General features: G+C 42.0%; 1 protein-coding gene across 5 annotated transcripts in view; it reads right to left on the bottom strand.

Moving 5' to 3' along the window:
* The window catches only part of fhod3b (formin homology 2 domain containing 3b), a 90,913-nt gene that overhangs the window by 5,848 nt on the left and 70,288 nt on the right, over positions 1-14,777 (bottom strand). For 2 of the 5 annotated variants that reach the window (XM_085292380.1, XM_085292381.1), the window contains exons 7-25: positions 14,095-14,206; positions 13,056-13,150; positions 12,276-12,419; positions 11,894-12,138; positions 10,433-10,555; positions 10,132-10,302; positions 9,274-9,333; positions 8,488-8,610; positions 8,196-8,330; positions 7,185-7,235; positions 6,369-6,559; positions 4,872-5,402; positions 3,861-4,774; positions 3,185-3,343; positions 2,713-2,895; positions 2,096-2,215; positions 1,042-1,203; positions 749-939; positions 398-590 (exon numbers count right to left, since the gene is read on the bottom strand). In XM_085292380.1, the coding sequence (XP_085148506.1) occupies positions 398-590; positions 749-939; positions 1,042-1,203; positions 2,096-2,215; positions 2,713-2,895; positions 3,185-3,343; positions 3,861-4,774; positions 4,872-5,402; positions 6,369-6,559; positions 7,185-7,235; positions 8,196-8,330; positions 8,488-8,610; positions 9,274-9,333; positions 10,132-10,302; positions 10,433-10,555; positions 11,894-12,138; positions 12,276-12,419; positions 13,056-13,150; positions 14,095-14,206 (3,903 nt within the window). The remainder of the gene's footprint in view (positions 1-397; positions 591-748; positions 940-1,041; positions 1,204-2,095; positions 2,216-2,712; positions 2,896-3,184; positions 3,344-3,860; positions 4,775-4,871; positions 5,403-6,368; positions 6,560-7,184; positions 7,236-8,195; positions 8,331-8,487; positions 8,611-9,273; positions 9,334-10,131; positions 10,303-10,432; positions 10,556-11,893; positions 12,139-12,275; positions 12,420-13,055; positions 13,151-14,094; positions 14,207-14,777) is intronic. The other 3 variants (XM_085292383.1, XM_085292384.1, XM_085292382.1) reach the window with 2 other exon arrangements.

Here is a 14,777-nt window from a genome sequence, read left to right as displayed (position 1 = left end):
GAGTTTGAATTCTCACACAGTGATTGAATTAGCGACCTTTTGAAGTGCGGGTGTTCTTGCCAGAGCCCGCTGTTGAGTCTGCTCTGACAGTCCGGGGGATTTTAATCATGCGGTGAGGTGTTTGCTCTGGCTTTTCTTAGCTGGCTCCAGCTACAGAATAGGATACACTAAAAACAATTCACTGATTGTTGTTACAGAAACCTATACATGTGAATACCAAGGAGCTATACCGATGTCCTTACAAATGCCGCATTTGGCGCTTTAACCAGATTAAGGATATAAGCAGCGTCTAGGGATGGGCCGTATTGTTTCTCAGAAATCAGAAAGCTCAAACTAAACAAAGACGAGGTTTATGAAATGGAAAAATGTGCGTGTAGGTCGGCTGAAGACGACTTACATCTGTTATCATTTTTCCCCTGGTCTTGTTCCTCTCTCGGTGGTTGGCCCTCTTCTGTTTCTGCTGCAGCACGCGCTCTCTTGTCGTGCGATATTCTAGAGCAAATTCGCTCAGTATCTTGCTAAAGCGGTGTATGCTGACGTCACGTACTGCATACACCGGATGGCCCAAGAACAGCAGGAAAGCATGAAACCTGGAGAAGAGTAGAGCGACAATGCATCATTATACATGCTTTATCATTAACGAGAATTCAAAATCTGATTACACAGTTATATTTCTAAGATATAAAAATTCTGGAAAATGCGTAAGGAAAGCTTTAATGTGTAAAGGATTATCTACATGTGAATGCACCTGTTGATAATTCTTTGATGTACAATCTTGAGTATGATGATCCTCTCTGCACAGTCTTTGAGGAAGTCAGACATTTTTTGTTTCAACGCTGGTTTCATCTCATGTTTTGCAATGACTTTCAGGTGATCCCATGATGCTTTGCACCTTCTCTCCATCTGGGCCAGATTGTCTTGAAGCTGGTCAAAGTCCACCTAACAACCAAGACAGACTTGAGGTGATGTGGCATTGGCATTTATGTCTACTAACAACAAACTATTTTAGATTAGTTGTTAAAGTGAAATTTTAAACGGAACCTTGGTCAAGCGGGTAACAGCGCCAATCTCAGAGTAGAGATCAGTACTGTCTGGAAACTTCTCAACCACGATGGAGCAGGCGTGGTGCAGCAGAGATTGCTTATGAACTGTATCCTTCACCTCAGGGACCTTCTCCAAATAGTTCAGCTCAAAGCCTTTAGCCTAGAGATATATGCAAACACAGGAGCACTCTCAGAGTGTGGGATGGAAACAATGGTCTAAAATTAAAATCAAATGCTGCTACTCTAGGACCAAAACTGCAGTGAACTTCCTCTTTGGCAGAGTCAGGGAAAAAAAAGGGAGTTGAAAAGAGCTAAGAGTAGATACGTAGATTCATTAGACTGAAACTACACTCTATTTCAGGGCTGACTGATTATTCTGCTCACCACAGCGAAGCTAAAAAGCCAGAATGAAAGACATAATCCTAATCCTAACGGGATCTCCCCTTGTTCTCCTGCCAGCTTTAAATGGCTTACTGCAAAATATAAACGTGGCCATTATTTACGGTAACTGCCTGTTTTGATGTTGATGACTTATGTTTCCCCTTTGCATGTTTGGCTCGCATATCCCAGAGGTTCATTCATAAATACACTTACTCACAGCTGCATACACACCGAGGCACACGCAAGGGCAAAGAAACACAGATGACAAAGTGAGACAAAAACAAAACAAATGAGGGAAAAAAACTGAGACACATATGCAGGTTCACACATAAAAAGGCCAGACAGAAAGAAATTCTCAGAAATCCCAAAACCTTCCCTCCCCTTTTCTCTTTTTGACACACACACACACACACACACACACACACACACACACACACACACACACACACACACACACACACACACACACACACACACACACACAGAGAAAGGACCAGGTTTAGCAGAGGCCTTGACAAGTGTTTTTACTGTAGAAGGACAGTATCTGGTGCAGTCAGGCACGCAGAACTCTTGCCAAATCAATAGGCTGTCAGAGGAGGTGGGGGGTGAGGAGCACTGCAGAAAATGTACAAAGCGAGTAAACGCTACAAACGACTTGGAGGTTTACTTACATTGGAGCCATTGAGAAAGTTGCCAATGGCAAGTAACGTGGTCAAAATGTATCTGAGTGTCTTATTTTTTTCCAGCTGATCCATTCCTTCCTTCAAGTCCTGCAAAGGCTCTGCCACTTCCTAAAAGAGCAGGAAAATACAGTCATGAAGCACATGACACATCCCTGCATGCCTATTTTTTTTCCAGTGAAGTCTGTTCTTCTCTCATCATACAGATGTACCCCATATAGGAAAAACAAATCTTGTTTAAACTATTCACTGTATATAAAAGGCGGATGAAGTTTGTGGACGTCAAAAGTGAAGATAGTTTGAAAGTGCCTCAAACCTGCATTCTTTCTAGTGGCCAGCAGGGGGAGACCACTGGGTGCAAAAGGAAGTACAGTTGTACTGAAGTCTACTGGAAAGCTGTTGCTAAGCCAAGATAATCACCAACTGGCTGTAGCTTCATATTTACAGATTTCGTGCGATAATTGCTCATATTTCACTAACTAATCGCAAGCATATTTCCTAATATATCCTTTTTAATTCACAAAATTAAATTTTATTATAAGAAAATTAGAAGCAAAAATGAGATATAATGCACTTTTGCTACTGCTACAGGCATGATTGATTCTGACCTTCTCAATAATTTCATAGTCCATCTTGAATGCCCACAGCTGCAGGCGAGCAGACAGCTCTGTGATGGAGGAGAGGGTGAGAAGGAACTGTTCAGCGCTGCCCAGGGGGATAGCAGGGTTGACCAGCTGAGCTTCCTGGATCTTTTGCTTCTCCTCCTCTGTGGGGATCATTGTGAGTATTTTCTAGTGGCAGGAAGAGAAAAGTTGGGGAGAAGGTGGGAAAACAGGCGTATAATACCATTTAAACACATTGATTTTTTTGTTTTGTTTTGTTTTTTTACTGTAAATCAGAGTAAATAAAAGAGAAGATTCAATTCAAAATTGCATGAAAACAACTCGAAATCAAGCTGATGATCACAATATATCTTAGCATCTCTGTATTCTGATAAGCTGGGGAGTTAAGATGAGTGGGAGAGAGAGGAAGAGTCCATAGGTGTGCGTCATAAGGCAGAACCTTATTAAAAAGACTTACCTCGATGCCTTCTTTGTTTAGTGCGTACTCATCAAAGTTGAGAATGGCAGTCTTGATTGTGCGGGGAGGAGGTAAGACAGTCAAACCGATGTTTATAGCATTGCTGCGCTTTGAGTCCAGGACTATGATCTCTTGCCGTTTGCCATCAACAGCTGCTTTCTACAAGATACAGAATATTACCAGTGTGTAAGAAGTTTGCAAAAATGTATCCAACACATCAACCTTGGTAGAAAAACCTCAGTTATAATTATTTTTTCTTTTTCCTGATTCCTTGTGTGGTCTGTGCTTAAAAGACTTGGAGGTCTACATGGCAGTGTTTCTTGGTGTTACAGTACATGTTTCTTAAAATGTCACAGCTTTCTGCACTTGAAGGCATTATTTTAGAACATATTTTAGTTTCCGGAGCAGGGTTGGCCCCTGAACCTACAGATTTTTGAATCAGTGGATCCTGTAATAACTCTGAAGATTTAAGAATGTGTTGATGTGCTCTGGTCCCATAGTTTACTTTAACATAGAGGTAGGGGTGACTTAATCTAAAGTCCATCTTGTACCGTGTGCTTCCTGATTTATATGAGACAACAAGCACAATTAGCACCAAACTAAATCACAAAATGATCCTTTCAAATAACCAGCTAGGGAGGAGAGCTGCTCTAATAGCAGTCTAGACAGCAATTACCTTCGTGACAGAGAGCTCCTTGGATTTGGACTCAAACAGCTGCTCCAACTTGGATGTGTCCAGTGTAACTGGCTCCAGTTTGGACCAGAGAGAATCCTTACAGAATTTATGACTCTTACACTGCCAGTCCACAGGACGAACCTCATTCCAGAAGAGACGGATGGTCTTCTTCTTCTTCTGGAAGAGAGGAATATCCCCTCGGCTCAGCTGAGGGGATGGCGGAGGGATAGGGGCCATAAATGGTGGAGGTGGAGGCATCATTTTGCCAAGGATGGGAGGAGGTGGGGGGCATCCAAACAGTGGTGGTGGTGGTGGCAGGGCGGTATTGCACGGCAGGGGAGGAAGAGGTGGTATTAGGTCACCTGACCCTGTCGTGCTGTCCATATCTAAAATGTCCATGTCATCCTCATCCTTCAGGTCGGTGAAGTCCATATCTTTGATCCGCAGCTCTCTTGGTTTGGCCATCAACTGGTCCCAGATATAGTCCGACTCTTTCTTTGGGGCTAACGTTGACGAGGCAGCGGGCGATGATTTTTCAGCCTGTTGCTGCTCTTTTGACGTCTCTGCTTCAGGTGGAGATGTCAGGCCTTTGACCAAATTTCCAAACTTCCCCGCCACTGCCCGGACGCTGCCCTGATTGTCCAGATTTCCCACCTCCATCTTTTTCACATTTTCTTCTCTGGCCTGTCTGTGAGCCTCCAGTGTGGAGATCCTGCTAGCCAAACTCGCCACAGAGTCATTCACCTCCTCCTTCTCACATTTACACTTCTCCTTTTCAGATTCTCCCACTTTCCCATCATCCTCAGCGGCCGTCTTCTGAGCATAGAGCATGTCCAGCATGAAGCGTTTCCCGTTGAGAATTTTGTTGCAGTGGTCATTCACATCTGCCTCTTTAATGCACTGAGTCCATTGGCCTGAAGGTATAGAAACAATTTCGATCAAATAGAAGGTAATATGAATAGTTGATCATCAAAGTAAGCAAATAAAATCTGCAAAATGTTTTAACTCTACCTGCTTCGATTTCACGGTTGAGTTTCACCTCCCGCTCCTCTCTCTCCAGAGTGCTACTTGTGGAGGAGATGCTGGATGCAGAGCAGTTGTCCTTTTCATTCACCTCTTCATTCTGCCTCTCTTTTTCACTCAACAGCACACTGTCATCTACATCCCTTTCTGTCACCTGCTCCTTCTCAGACTCCTCCTCCAACTCTACTGCTTCTGCTTCTACATCCGGCTCTCCCTCCTTTACCTTATCAGTTACATCTGCTTCTTCTTCTTCTGCCTCATCCATACGCTGTCTCCGCTCCTCAAGCTTCACCTGCTCTCGTGTCTCTTCCTTACTCTTGCCTGACTGTCCAATTGAAGCCACCTCTACCGCTACCTTCTCTTCAGCAACAACATCCTCTGTCTCTGCCTGCGACGCCGCCTCAGTTTGCTGTTTGTCTGGTTCAGGGGGAGGTGCAGGGGAAGGTTCTAATACTGGTAACTCTGGTGCTGCGCTTTTTATTCTGGTCTGTGGTTCAGCATGTGGGATGTGTTCTGTTCCTGGAAGAGAAATTACGGCAATATTAAAGAAAAATGTTACTTTAAATGTTTCTGTACAGAGTTATGTGCCAACGTATAACTCTGATAGTGTTCAAGAACAAAAAAAAAGTTAAAGGAAAATCTAAAAATATATTTAAAATTGCTTCCCGGCATATCATTAAGTGTGCTGATACTGACATTCTCAGACTGAAATACATAAATCAATCACCTAATCCCTTTATACGACTGGCTGAAACACTGCAATGCTTTACAAAAAGTCTGAGAAAAATCCTTCAGCTTCAGCCTTTATCTTCAGTTTAAAGTCACCAAAGAAGCATGCTTTACGAAGATAAACTGAAGAAAAAAACAAGAAATTTCTGATTACAATCTTACATTGAAGTATCTTGAAATTACTGAGAGTCCATCAGCTGTTAACCTTTGATATCAATCCATAGGAGCTGAAGGCCGAGCGTAAGCACCTCTGCACATCTACATTGCAGTGCAGCTTCAGCCCAGCTTCTCCTTTTGTTGCTTTGTCTGACTTTATCATTTATATAGCGCCAAATCACAACAACACTTGCTTCAAGGTGCTTTATATTGTAACGTAAATATAGATGGTTTCCCTTATTTACTAAGTGGTCACAACAACAGATGAATAAGCACAATTTATTCGGCACAGGTTTTTGGACTGGATGCAACCCTCCCTCTTACACAGGCTTGGAACTGGTACAAGGAGTACACTAGAACCCTATATTATTTGCGTATAAGGCAAATGTGTTAACCACTACACTATGGAGCCATTAAATCACAGCAGATGGAAACAGAATTATTTTTATCAAGTTTTAATGACAGGCCAAGTGAGGGAGACAGGAGCACAAACAGCCAGTATTGTGTCCTTCAGCTGTGTCATCAAGCATTCATTCACTCATTCATGCACATATCTCTCAAGTCCTAATGAAGAATACATGTTTGACAAACAAGGTGTACCCAAACTCTGGTGTGTGATGGTGGAGGTGTCTTCCTGTGAAATCACGGATGAAGGTGTAGCACAGCGGGATGCTGAGCGGCTGGCGGGGTTTGGACTCAAACACAGAGTTATCTCCGTCCGCCCTCTTGTTGGCACTTTGGGGCGCTCCCGCTCAAACTCCTCCGCAGCTACCCGTTCCACAGCCTTGTACCTGCAGTGACAAACAGCTGCTTTTACTTTTATGTGGACACTGCGCTGTAGTTACATGAAAAGCGGTAATGGATAACTAAATAAAATACAAGATGCACAGTAAATTTGTTATGGTGATGAGGATGATGTTTTTTGGGGTAGTGACATCTATGTAAGCATAAATCTCCAGCAACTCTAACTATTGAAATATACATGACAGTTTAGACTTTAGAGGTATGATGACCTCATATAACAATGATCAAAAAGTTATGTCAATGAATAGAAGCCATTTACGTTGTCTCATTCCAGGGTAATTACGGAAAATGGAGCCATAGTCCCATTACTCAATGACTGAAATGATGACAAATCATATCCATGTTGATAAAGTTGCCAAAGTTCTCTATAAGATTTTTGGCACGAGGTAACACTTCACATGTCCCTCAAAATTGTGTAAGTTGCATTTTCAAAAAACATGCATGCCAAAAGACAACTACACACTATTCCTGTTAAACGTTGGAACAGCTTAAGGCTGAGGCAAATTGTACATCTTATATCTGATCAGATATTAAAATGCTTTTTAGTTTTTAACCTAGCTTCACAGCTGCAGCAGTGCATGCATGTGAAACCCTGAAACAAAGTAACCTCACCTTTCTTCTCTGGCTTGTCTTGCTTCTTCCCTCTTTTCAACATAATCTCGACTGAGACAGAAAGACAGAAACGGATCATGGAGAGCAGGGAGAGCATGGGCAAAAGACAGTTTAAACCTGCATTCATACTACATAAGATTTTTATTTACATCTGATATGTACAAAGAGATCGCCGTATGATGCTCCATCTGCCGTTATTCTCTTTACAGTGTACACCACTGTATGGACAAAAGTACTGGGCTGTGTACACATTAAACTTACAGGAGCTGCTGATGTTGATGTCAGAGGAGGAACTGTGCAGTTACTGGATCAGCAGAGCGTTGGACTTACATGGGATCTCTTGCCACCCCCTCTGTTCAATGCTGGATGTTCAGAGTGGACATAGATGGCCTTTTTTTACTCTTGTCAGTTCAAAACGTGAACACTGGCATCCTCGAAAGAGTGGCCTTTATGTTTTAGATGCAGATCCACAGCCAAATTTGTCCTGTTGAGGTGGCTCTTGTATGTTGTGCGATTTATGATGTGGCAGTTTGGTTTCTCCAATGTAGACGTCTGAGCATTGCTCGCCGCACTGCACAGCAATACACTGTGTTGCTTAGTTTTGAACCAGTGTTCATCTGAGGGTGTGGCTGGGTCTTAAGTCCACTGGGATGTCATGCTCAGTGAAAATTCTCCTGAGCTTCTCTGACAAGAATGACCTTTAAAACGACCCATTAATTCACGAATGTTTGCAAAGATAGACTGAATAGTTAGGTGCTTGCTTTTAAACACCAGTGGCAACGGAGTGAAATTAGCTGATTTCAAAGTTTAAGAGGTGTGGCCCAATAATTTTGACCATTTAGTTTATCTGGTTATCCTCACCATCACCACGTATCCTCACACTGGAGAGATACGTGGTCATCTTTAGTGAGTGAAGATGGCCTGTTGTTAACCCGTCTTTAATAGGTTCCACTGTACAGAAGCTATACATCATTTTTTTTAATGCTAAGAAGTCACATAAGGGAGGCTAACCTAAAGCGGTTCCTCTCCTCTCTTTCAATCCTCTGCAGTCGCTCCTCTCTTTCCTGGCGTCGCCTCTCTCTCTCTGCAGCCAGAGACTCCTGATGCTGTCTGTATGATAATGTTAGCAGCCCCCCTATAGCAGGTCTGTGAATCAGAGAAAAAGAGCAAATAAGATTAAATTATTGCTAATTAAGTGAATGACATATACTTTGATTTATGCATTTGGAAGTTTCTTCAAAATAAAAGCTTGACAGAGTTATAGTTAACATTAAAAATCGTTTGCATTAGCCGTGTTGCTAACCTGTCAGGTTTGGATTCTGGTGTGGAGGTTGCTGAACTATTAAAACGATGGACGGGTGATGTAGGAGTTTGGTTCTGGGATATGGATTTGACGCCAGGATGTGGAGTGCCATTGCCACTGATTCTGTCAAAAGAAAAGGAAAAAATATGTATTGTGCTGAAGACAGACGAAGACACAGAGGTGGATGCACATCATCACCACTAAAACAATTTAAGTAAATAACTTCAATGTGGCCTCTTAATAAAAACAAAAAGATGAAAAAACCTGACAAATGACGTTTTTTCAGATATTTTTTGTAAAACAATAAATTTGAGATATTATTAAATATATTTTAGCAAGAAAAATATAATATTTATTAAAGAGCTTGCACATACTTGTGGACTAGCCATTACAAGAACATCAAAAATGATTTTGGTAATTACCAGTACTCTTAATTCCGTGCAGCTATAGCTATGTGCTCTTGCACTGGGTGGTGGTGTAATACATTTCTTAAGCACTGTATGACTTATAACTGTATAACTTAAATCCCACTAAGGCAGTTCAGCAGCATCACTGTGAGAAAATCCATCCATCAGTTATTGCTCATCCATGTCTGTGTGTGAAAACAGCTCAGCTGTAATTATTATTATTTTTGACTAACTTGCACAACAGTAAAAATGGTATCATTACATTTTCAGTAACTTAAGCAGACCCAGTCACTGTTGTGCCAAAGGTTTTATACTAATGTTCAACTCTAAAGCTCTTATATATCTTGTTTAACATTGGCCTGTTGACTCCTTGTCTTACCTTTCAGCCCAGCAGGGCTTTCTAGCAGGGCAAGATGAAGGAGATGTATTATCTGTCAGACTGAAGATGTAAGTGAGAGAAAAGTCAAGTCAGATTTGAAAGACTCCAAAGATTAAATATCTAGCTGTTAGTCACATAAAGAAGACAGTTTGAGGAAGGAGGGCTGCAAGACTACAAGACGACAGAGCAGACAGGGACGATACAATATCTCCCTCTGTCTCACTGATTAAGCGTGCAATTTAAAAAGCAAAATCTACCATAATTTAGTGTTCATTTTTTATTGTCCAGTGAACACCATTTGCTACATGCAGAGCAATGTGGTTTCTGTTGCTACAGACCTACAGACTTCAGCTTAAACATGAGCAGAACTACACAGTAACTGTAACCCACAGTAACAATTGAAACTCATTAATGCTCTGACATCATTTATCGCCTTGTCTTGGATTAACTGTGGCACAGAGCCACAATGAAAGACAGATGAGGACTAAATGCAAAATAATGCTTTCCAACATCATGGAAAAGGACGGGGCTCAATAACTTCATCGTGTAGTGCAAGTCTTCAGTGATGGCATTTCATTTTTGTACAATTATTTGTATTTTTATGATTGAAATGCTGGGTAAAGGTATAGTGAGATATACACAGACAACGGTGATGGAGTGGTTCCACATTGAGAGGTGTGCATGTAAAGTAGTGCTTTCTCAACCGCAAACGACACCTGCCTCTGGTTTAAGTCAGGGGACAGAGGGATGGAAAAGGGGTGGAGAGGCTGGGGTGGACTGATACAGAGGGTGTGTTGAGCTTGCCGCTCTATTCAAAGCAAATTGGAAGAAAGAGTCAGGTGGCTGTGAGGAACACACCAAGGACTAAAGGTCCTCTTTTTAGGTGGAACGGACACAGGAGAAGATGCCCTGGTCTTGACGCTGAGATACTCTCTCTGCCGTTCAGGGTCACTGGCTTTAGGGAGGATGTTGGCCATACACTTTATGTTCAAACACATGTTAGGAGTGTCTGCTACATCTGGAACCGCACTAGGATGACAAAATACAAGAGAGTAGGAGTCGAGAGAGAGTGAAAATAATCCAAAATGGAAGAGAAAGTAGGGAGGCACTGTGTGAATAAAAATGGAGAAACTGTATCACGGTAGTTGGCCTAAAATACCTGTGAGTGCCCTGACTAGAGGAATCAGAGACTGGATGACTTTCATCATCTGCCTCATCCTCCTCCTCCTCCTCCTCCTCACCCTCCTCCTTATCAGCCTCATCGTCTTCCTCTTCCTCTTCCCTGTGGTGGGCGAGGAGGGGTTGAGGGTTGAAAGGAGGAACAGGAGGATGCAGGGGAGGCGAGAGAGAAGAGAAATTGGACAAAGACAACGTGAAACCACACAGCAGAAGATGAAAGGGAGAGCACACAGAAATGACGAAAATCTACAGACATGCTTTTTAAGAAAGCATTAAAATTATTAGTGTAGAAGAGAGACATGCCTGAGAAGGTTAGTAGAATTTTAGTAATCCTGGTTTTATGACATGATAAAACAGTTAAAGGACAACTTTAATAATACCACTAATACAAAAGAGAAGAAGAGTATTTGATTTAATAAGGAGTGTTAAGCCTGTAGGATATGTTGTGTGTTTGAGCTGATAGTTTGGGGGTCGCCATACACGAGTCTGGGCCGGTTTGCTGTTTGGATCTCTCTCAGTTGTCTGGATTTCATTAACAATATGGAAAATTGTGATCTTCAAAGGCGGCTTGAATTTCCTGTGGTGGACTGGAAGAAGCTAGCTAGCATGGTATCATATGACCTGCTGGATTGAATTTAAGTTAACCTGAAGATCTGAGTGCTACCAGGGGTAAGGGGTATGCTTCTTGTAAAAAGCTTGTTAATAATGATTGGGGAGAGAAAGACAAAAAAGAAGACTACAAATAATTTCCAGTTTGCCTCCTGGAGCATGATCTAGAATAAAGAGGTTAAAGTAATGTTCATCAAAAGGATCTGTGCTTTTATCGGGTATAATCCCTTTAAGCATTTAAACAAGGCTGCAATTTGCTTCTTGCCGGAGTCACCAGATGCAGTCTGTGCAGTCACCAAGGTCTGTCATATATAAAACATGTGGCATGGTGGAGTTTAAGTTCAGTGCACGCCCGCTGAAGGAAGCCTGACTTCAGAGTGAGAGCAGATAGCTCATATCTCGTGTTTGCAAAGGCTTCCTTTTTCCTCGAGCGGCAGGAGAATGTCTGTGACAGAAAATTAATTTAAATGTCACTTTGCTGCAGCAGTCTTCTCTTTGCCATTCTTTAAATTACTATATAATGAAATTCTTTTCCTCAGCTCTGGACAGGGTAGAGCTCCACAAATGAAATATAATACACACTTGTAGTCGGGCAGCCTTCCTGTAAAATAACTCAATGGGAATCATTTGTGATTCCTTTTTACTTGCAGCTATCTTTCAGGCTTTAGATCACCCAGCTGGATGAAACATTTAATAACGAGGTCATGGTCGACCTGCCTGTGCATGTGCTCTGCTCTAGGTCATTACTTAATAAACGCCAAACTAAATCTTTCTTTTAGTGTCCTAATTCTCTTCCACTTCTCCTCTCCTTTGCTTCTTTTGCAAACTTTACCTTTCACTGATATCTTCATGTTGGCTACCAAAGCGGAGGAAGCCACTTGCACGAGCGTGACTGGTGCTGGGTGATGCTGGGGCAGAAGCATGGCCTCTGCTATTCTGAAGCGAATGTCTCCGGCTGCGTCTTCTCTCCAGGCCTCGCCTCTCATTAGTGCCGCCGACACTGGCCCGCCGGCGGTCCTTTCGCCCACTCGGGGGCAACTGGGTGTCATCGTCACCGTCCTCATGACGGAGAGTCATCTAGGTCAAAGAGACAGCGAGTGAATAAAGTATAACAGGGATCTTTACACAGACGCATTCCCGGCTGCTATTTGACTTATTAGACACACTGAGCTTGTTTGTACAGAGATAAAGGTTTGTACTGAAGGCTTCCTGACCTCATAGATGTTGAACTGTTCCACGAGGTCGAGATCAGTGCCTTTTCTGCTTAGGTGTCTCTGGGCCGTGGCTTCGATGCCTTGCTCCTCCAGACAATCCACCATGTCATAGTAGGAGTCCTGGTCTGGTAGGCCTGCCAACGTCTGAGACACGCACAGAAGCAAACACATGCGATTTTCCATCCATCCATTTTCTTAGCTGCTTATCCAATCATTCAAGCTGTCACAGGGCAACAGGAAGGGTACACCCTCGATACTTGCCAGGGCCAACACATGATAATGAAACAATAACAAAACTAAACTGATAATTCACCTGCAGGACTGAAGCTAATCTGAGTAATAAATAATATATTCAAGTAATATATTTAAAAACGATCTGTAGCCAGGCTGTATACCTAAACACATTAGTAGTATGTAAACACATTTTTCTATATCCACAAGGATAATAAACACTGAACACCAGCAGCCCTGTATCCACACTTAAATCATTTTACACTCCTGCAGTTTATTCTTCATTACCACAGTTACTGCAATTTCATATAAGCAACATTTGCAATCCCACAAACACACAAATACAAATGACCTCTCACCTCAAAAGACTTTCTTTGTTATCTCTACATTATTCAGGTGCTGATAAAACAATCTATATACAATATATAAAGGGGGCTTTAAATGTAGCAGATTGGGAAGGAAAACCACTAGAGACAGGCAGGTAAATGCTATACTCCAAGGTAATGCAGAAATAGTTGGTTAAATAGTATCTAAATAGTATTTACTGACCTTATTGATGAGCGTCATTGCGAACACCAGCAGCTCTGTATCCACTCCATCCTTCTCATCAAGGATCTCCATGACATTTGACCACAGTTTTGTACCTGCATCATGAAAACACATGCAACACAAGTGTGTATAAAAAGAAAAGTTATTTCAAGGTTTACAAAGATGCTGAACAACTACAAAATCTGAAATCATCCATTTGATCATCTCACAGTTTGTCATAAAAACCGATTTGGCTCTGTCGCTGTGTAGCAATATAAAAAATAAAACCTTTTAAGTCATCTTATTGCGCCAGCAGACTTTGCAGTATGGCTTTCATCTTCCTCTAGAAACACAGCAGTAAAAATGAAAAACAAAAAACGGAGGCGTCTGCATGTGGCAATAAGCAAGGAGCACCGTCTCAGCCATGAAGACCAACTCCTCTCATCGGGAGACAGGGGATCATGTTCAGTCCTCTTACGCAACAGCAGAAGTGACAGAGGGATACCTGAGCCCTGCACACGGATGACCAACCCCCTGCTGTATGCCACAGCACAATGCTGAGCTTTTAGGATGGCAGGTAACTGAACCCCACTGCAGGCAGGAGATAGACTCCTTCTCAATAAGCCTCATTCCATGTGTGGCTGTGGCGCGGCTGAGAACAACTGATCGGACTGCGCTTTCTGTGTTTTACTGCTCAGGTTTCACTGAGCAGCCGAGAATTAAAACTTAATGATGATGCTATGTAGCAACAAATCCCACAGAGACTAAATATAAGGTGAACATATTCAATGATTAAATAGTAGCACACACTGTAGTTTTATGGGGAAGTAAGTGGAATTTATGATTGGCTTAAAGACTAGCATATGCAAATAACTCCATTAGCTCCAACATATTACACACTGAATTCACTGACACTCTGGTTAATGCAGCAGGTTTCCGATGTTTTCTCCTTTATTAATATCTATACTATGTGAGTGTGGGAATAGAGAACGAGTCGGTCCCTCCTTTGACAGTAGTGTTGTGCATTTATGTTTGTTTCTCAGTTATGCAAGCATCGTACCCCTTTTGGTATCCACAGCGTTCACAGCCTTTATGAGAAGGGCAGCATTGGACTCGGTGTACTCGACAAACACCAGCAGCAGCTTTAGGGATGTCTTCACCACCAGACGAAACTGTGGAAAGAAAAACAATCTGTTAAAGCAACAAACACAGAGCGCACAAATTCAACTGTGAACTTAATGTTTCTGCAAACAACTATGATGAGCATGTGCAAGCCCTTTAAATTCCAGATGCTTAATGGCATCAAATGGTAAAAGCCCTTTCCTTTAGGGGCAGTCTTGCAAGGTTTTGATAAGAGTGCTGTGTGCCTCTGACAGCTCATGGGAACACACTGTACAGCAGTCAGACGGTATAAAAATGCCATAAAAATCAAAATGCTGAACCACAGATGAGCCTCAAAATAAAGCAAGATATCTAAGGTTTAGTAAATGTTTCCAGTGATTTACACCACTGTAAAATATGGAAAAAGAGATTTAAGAAAAAAAAGTAGGTGAGAAGAGTGTTATGGTTATGATATGCTGCAAAGCTGAGGTTAAAATCAACACAATGGGAGGGGTGGTGCAAAACAAGTTTTCTTTCCTGGCGAGGTGATTACAAAGACAGGGTTCAAATTAAAAGAAAAATAAACCAGACACCAAATAGTTTGTCAGTATTTACACGGAAAGGCAGGAAAGTAATTTGTAA

Source organism: Mchenga conophoros, linkage group LG11 (genome assembly GCF_057382185.1).
Source record: "Mchenga conophoros isolate Kocher_MC1m ecotype Shallow Benthic linkage group LG11, M_conophoros_male_GT1.1, whole genome shotgun sequence".
NCBI classification, from domain to species: Eukaryota; Metazoa; Chordata; class Actinopteri; order Cichliformes; family Cichlidae; genus Mchenga; species Mchenga conophoros.
Note: the sequence above shows the minus strand (reverse complement) of the source record. Positions and strands in the feature narration are given on the sequence as shown.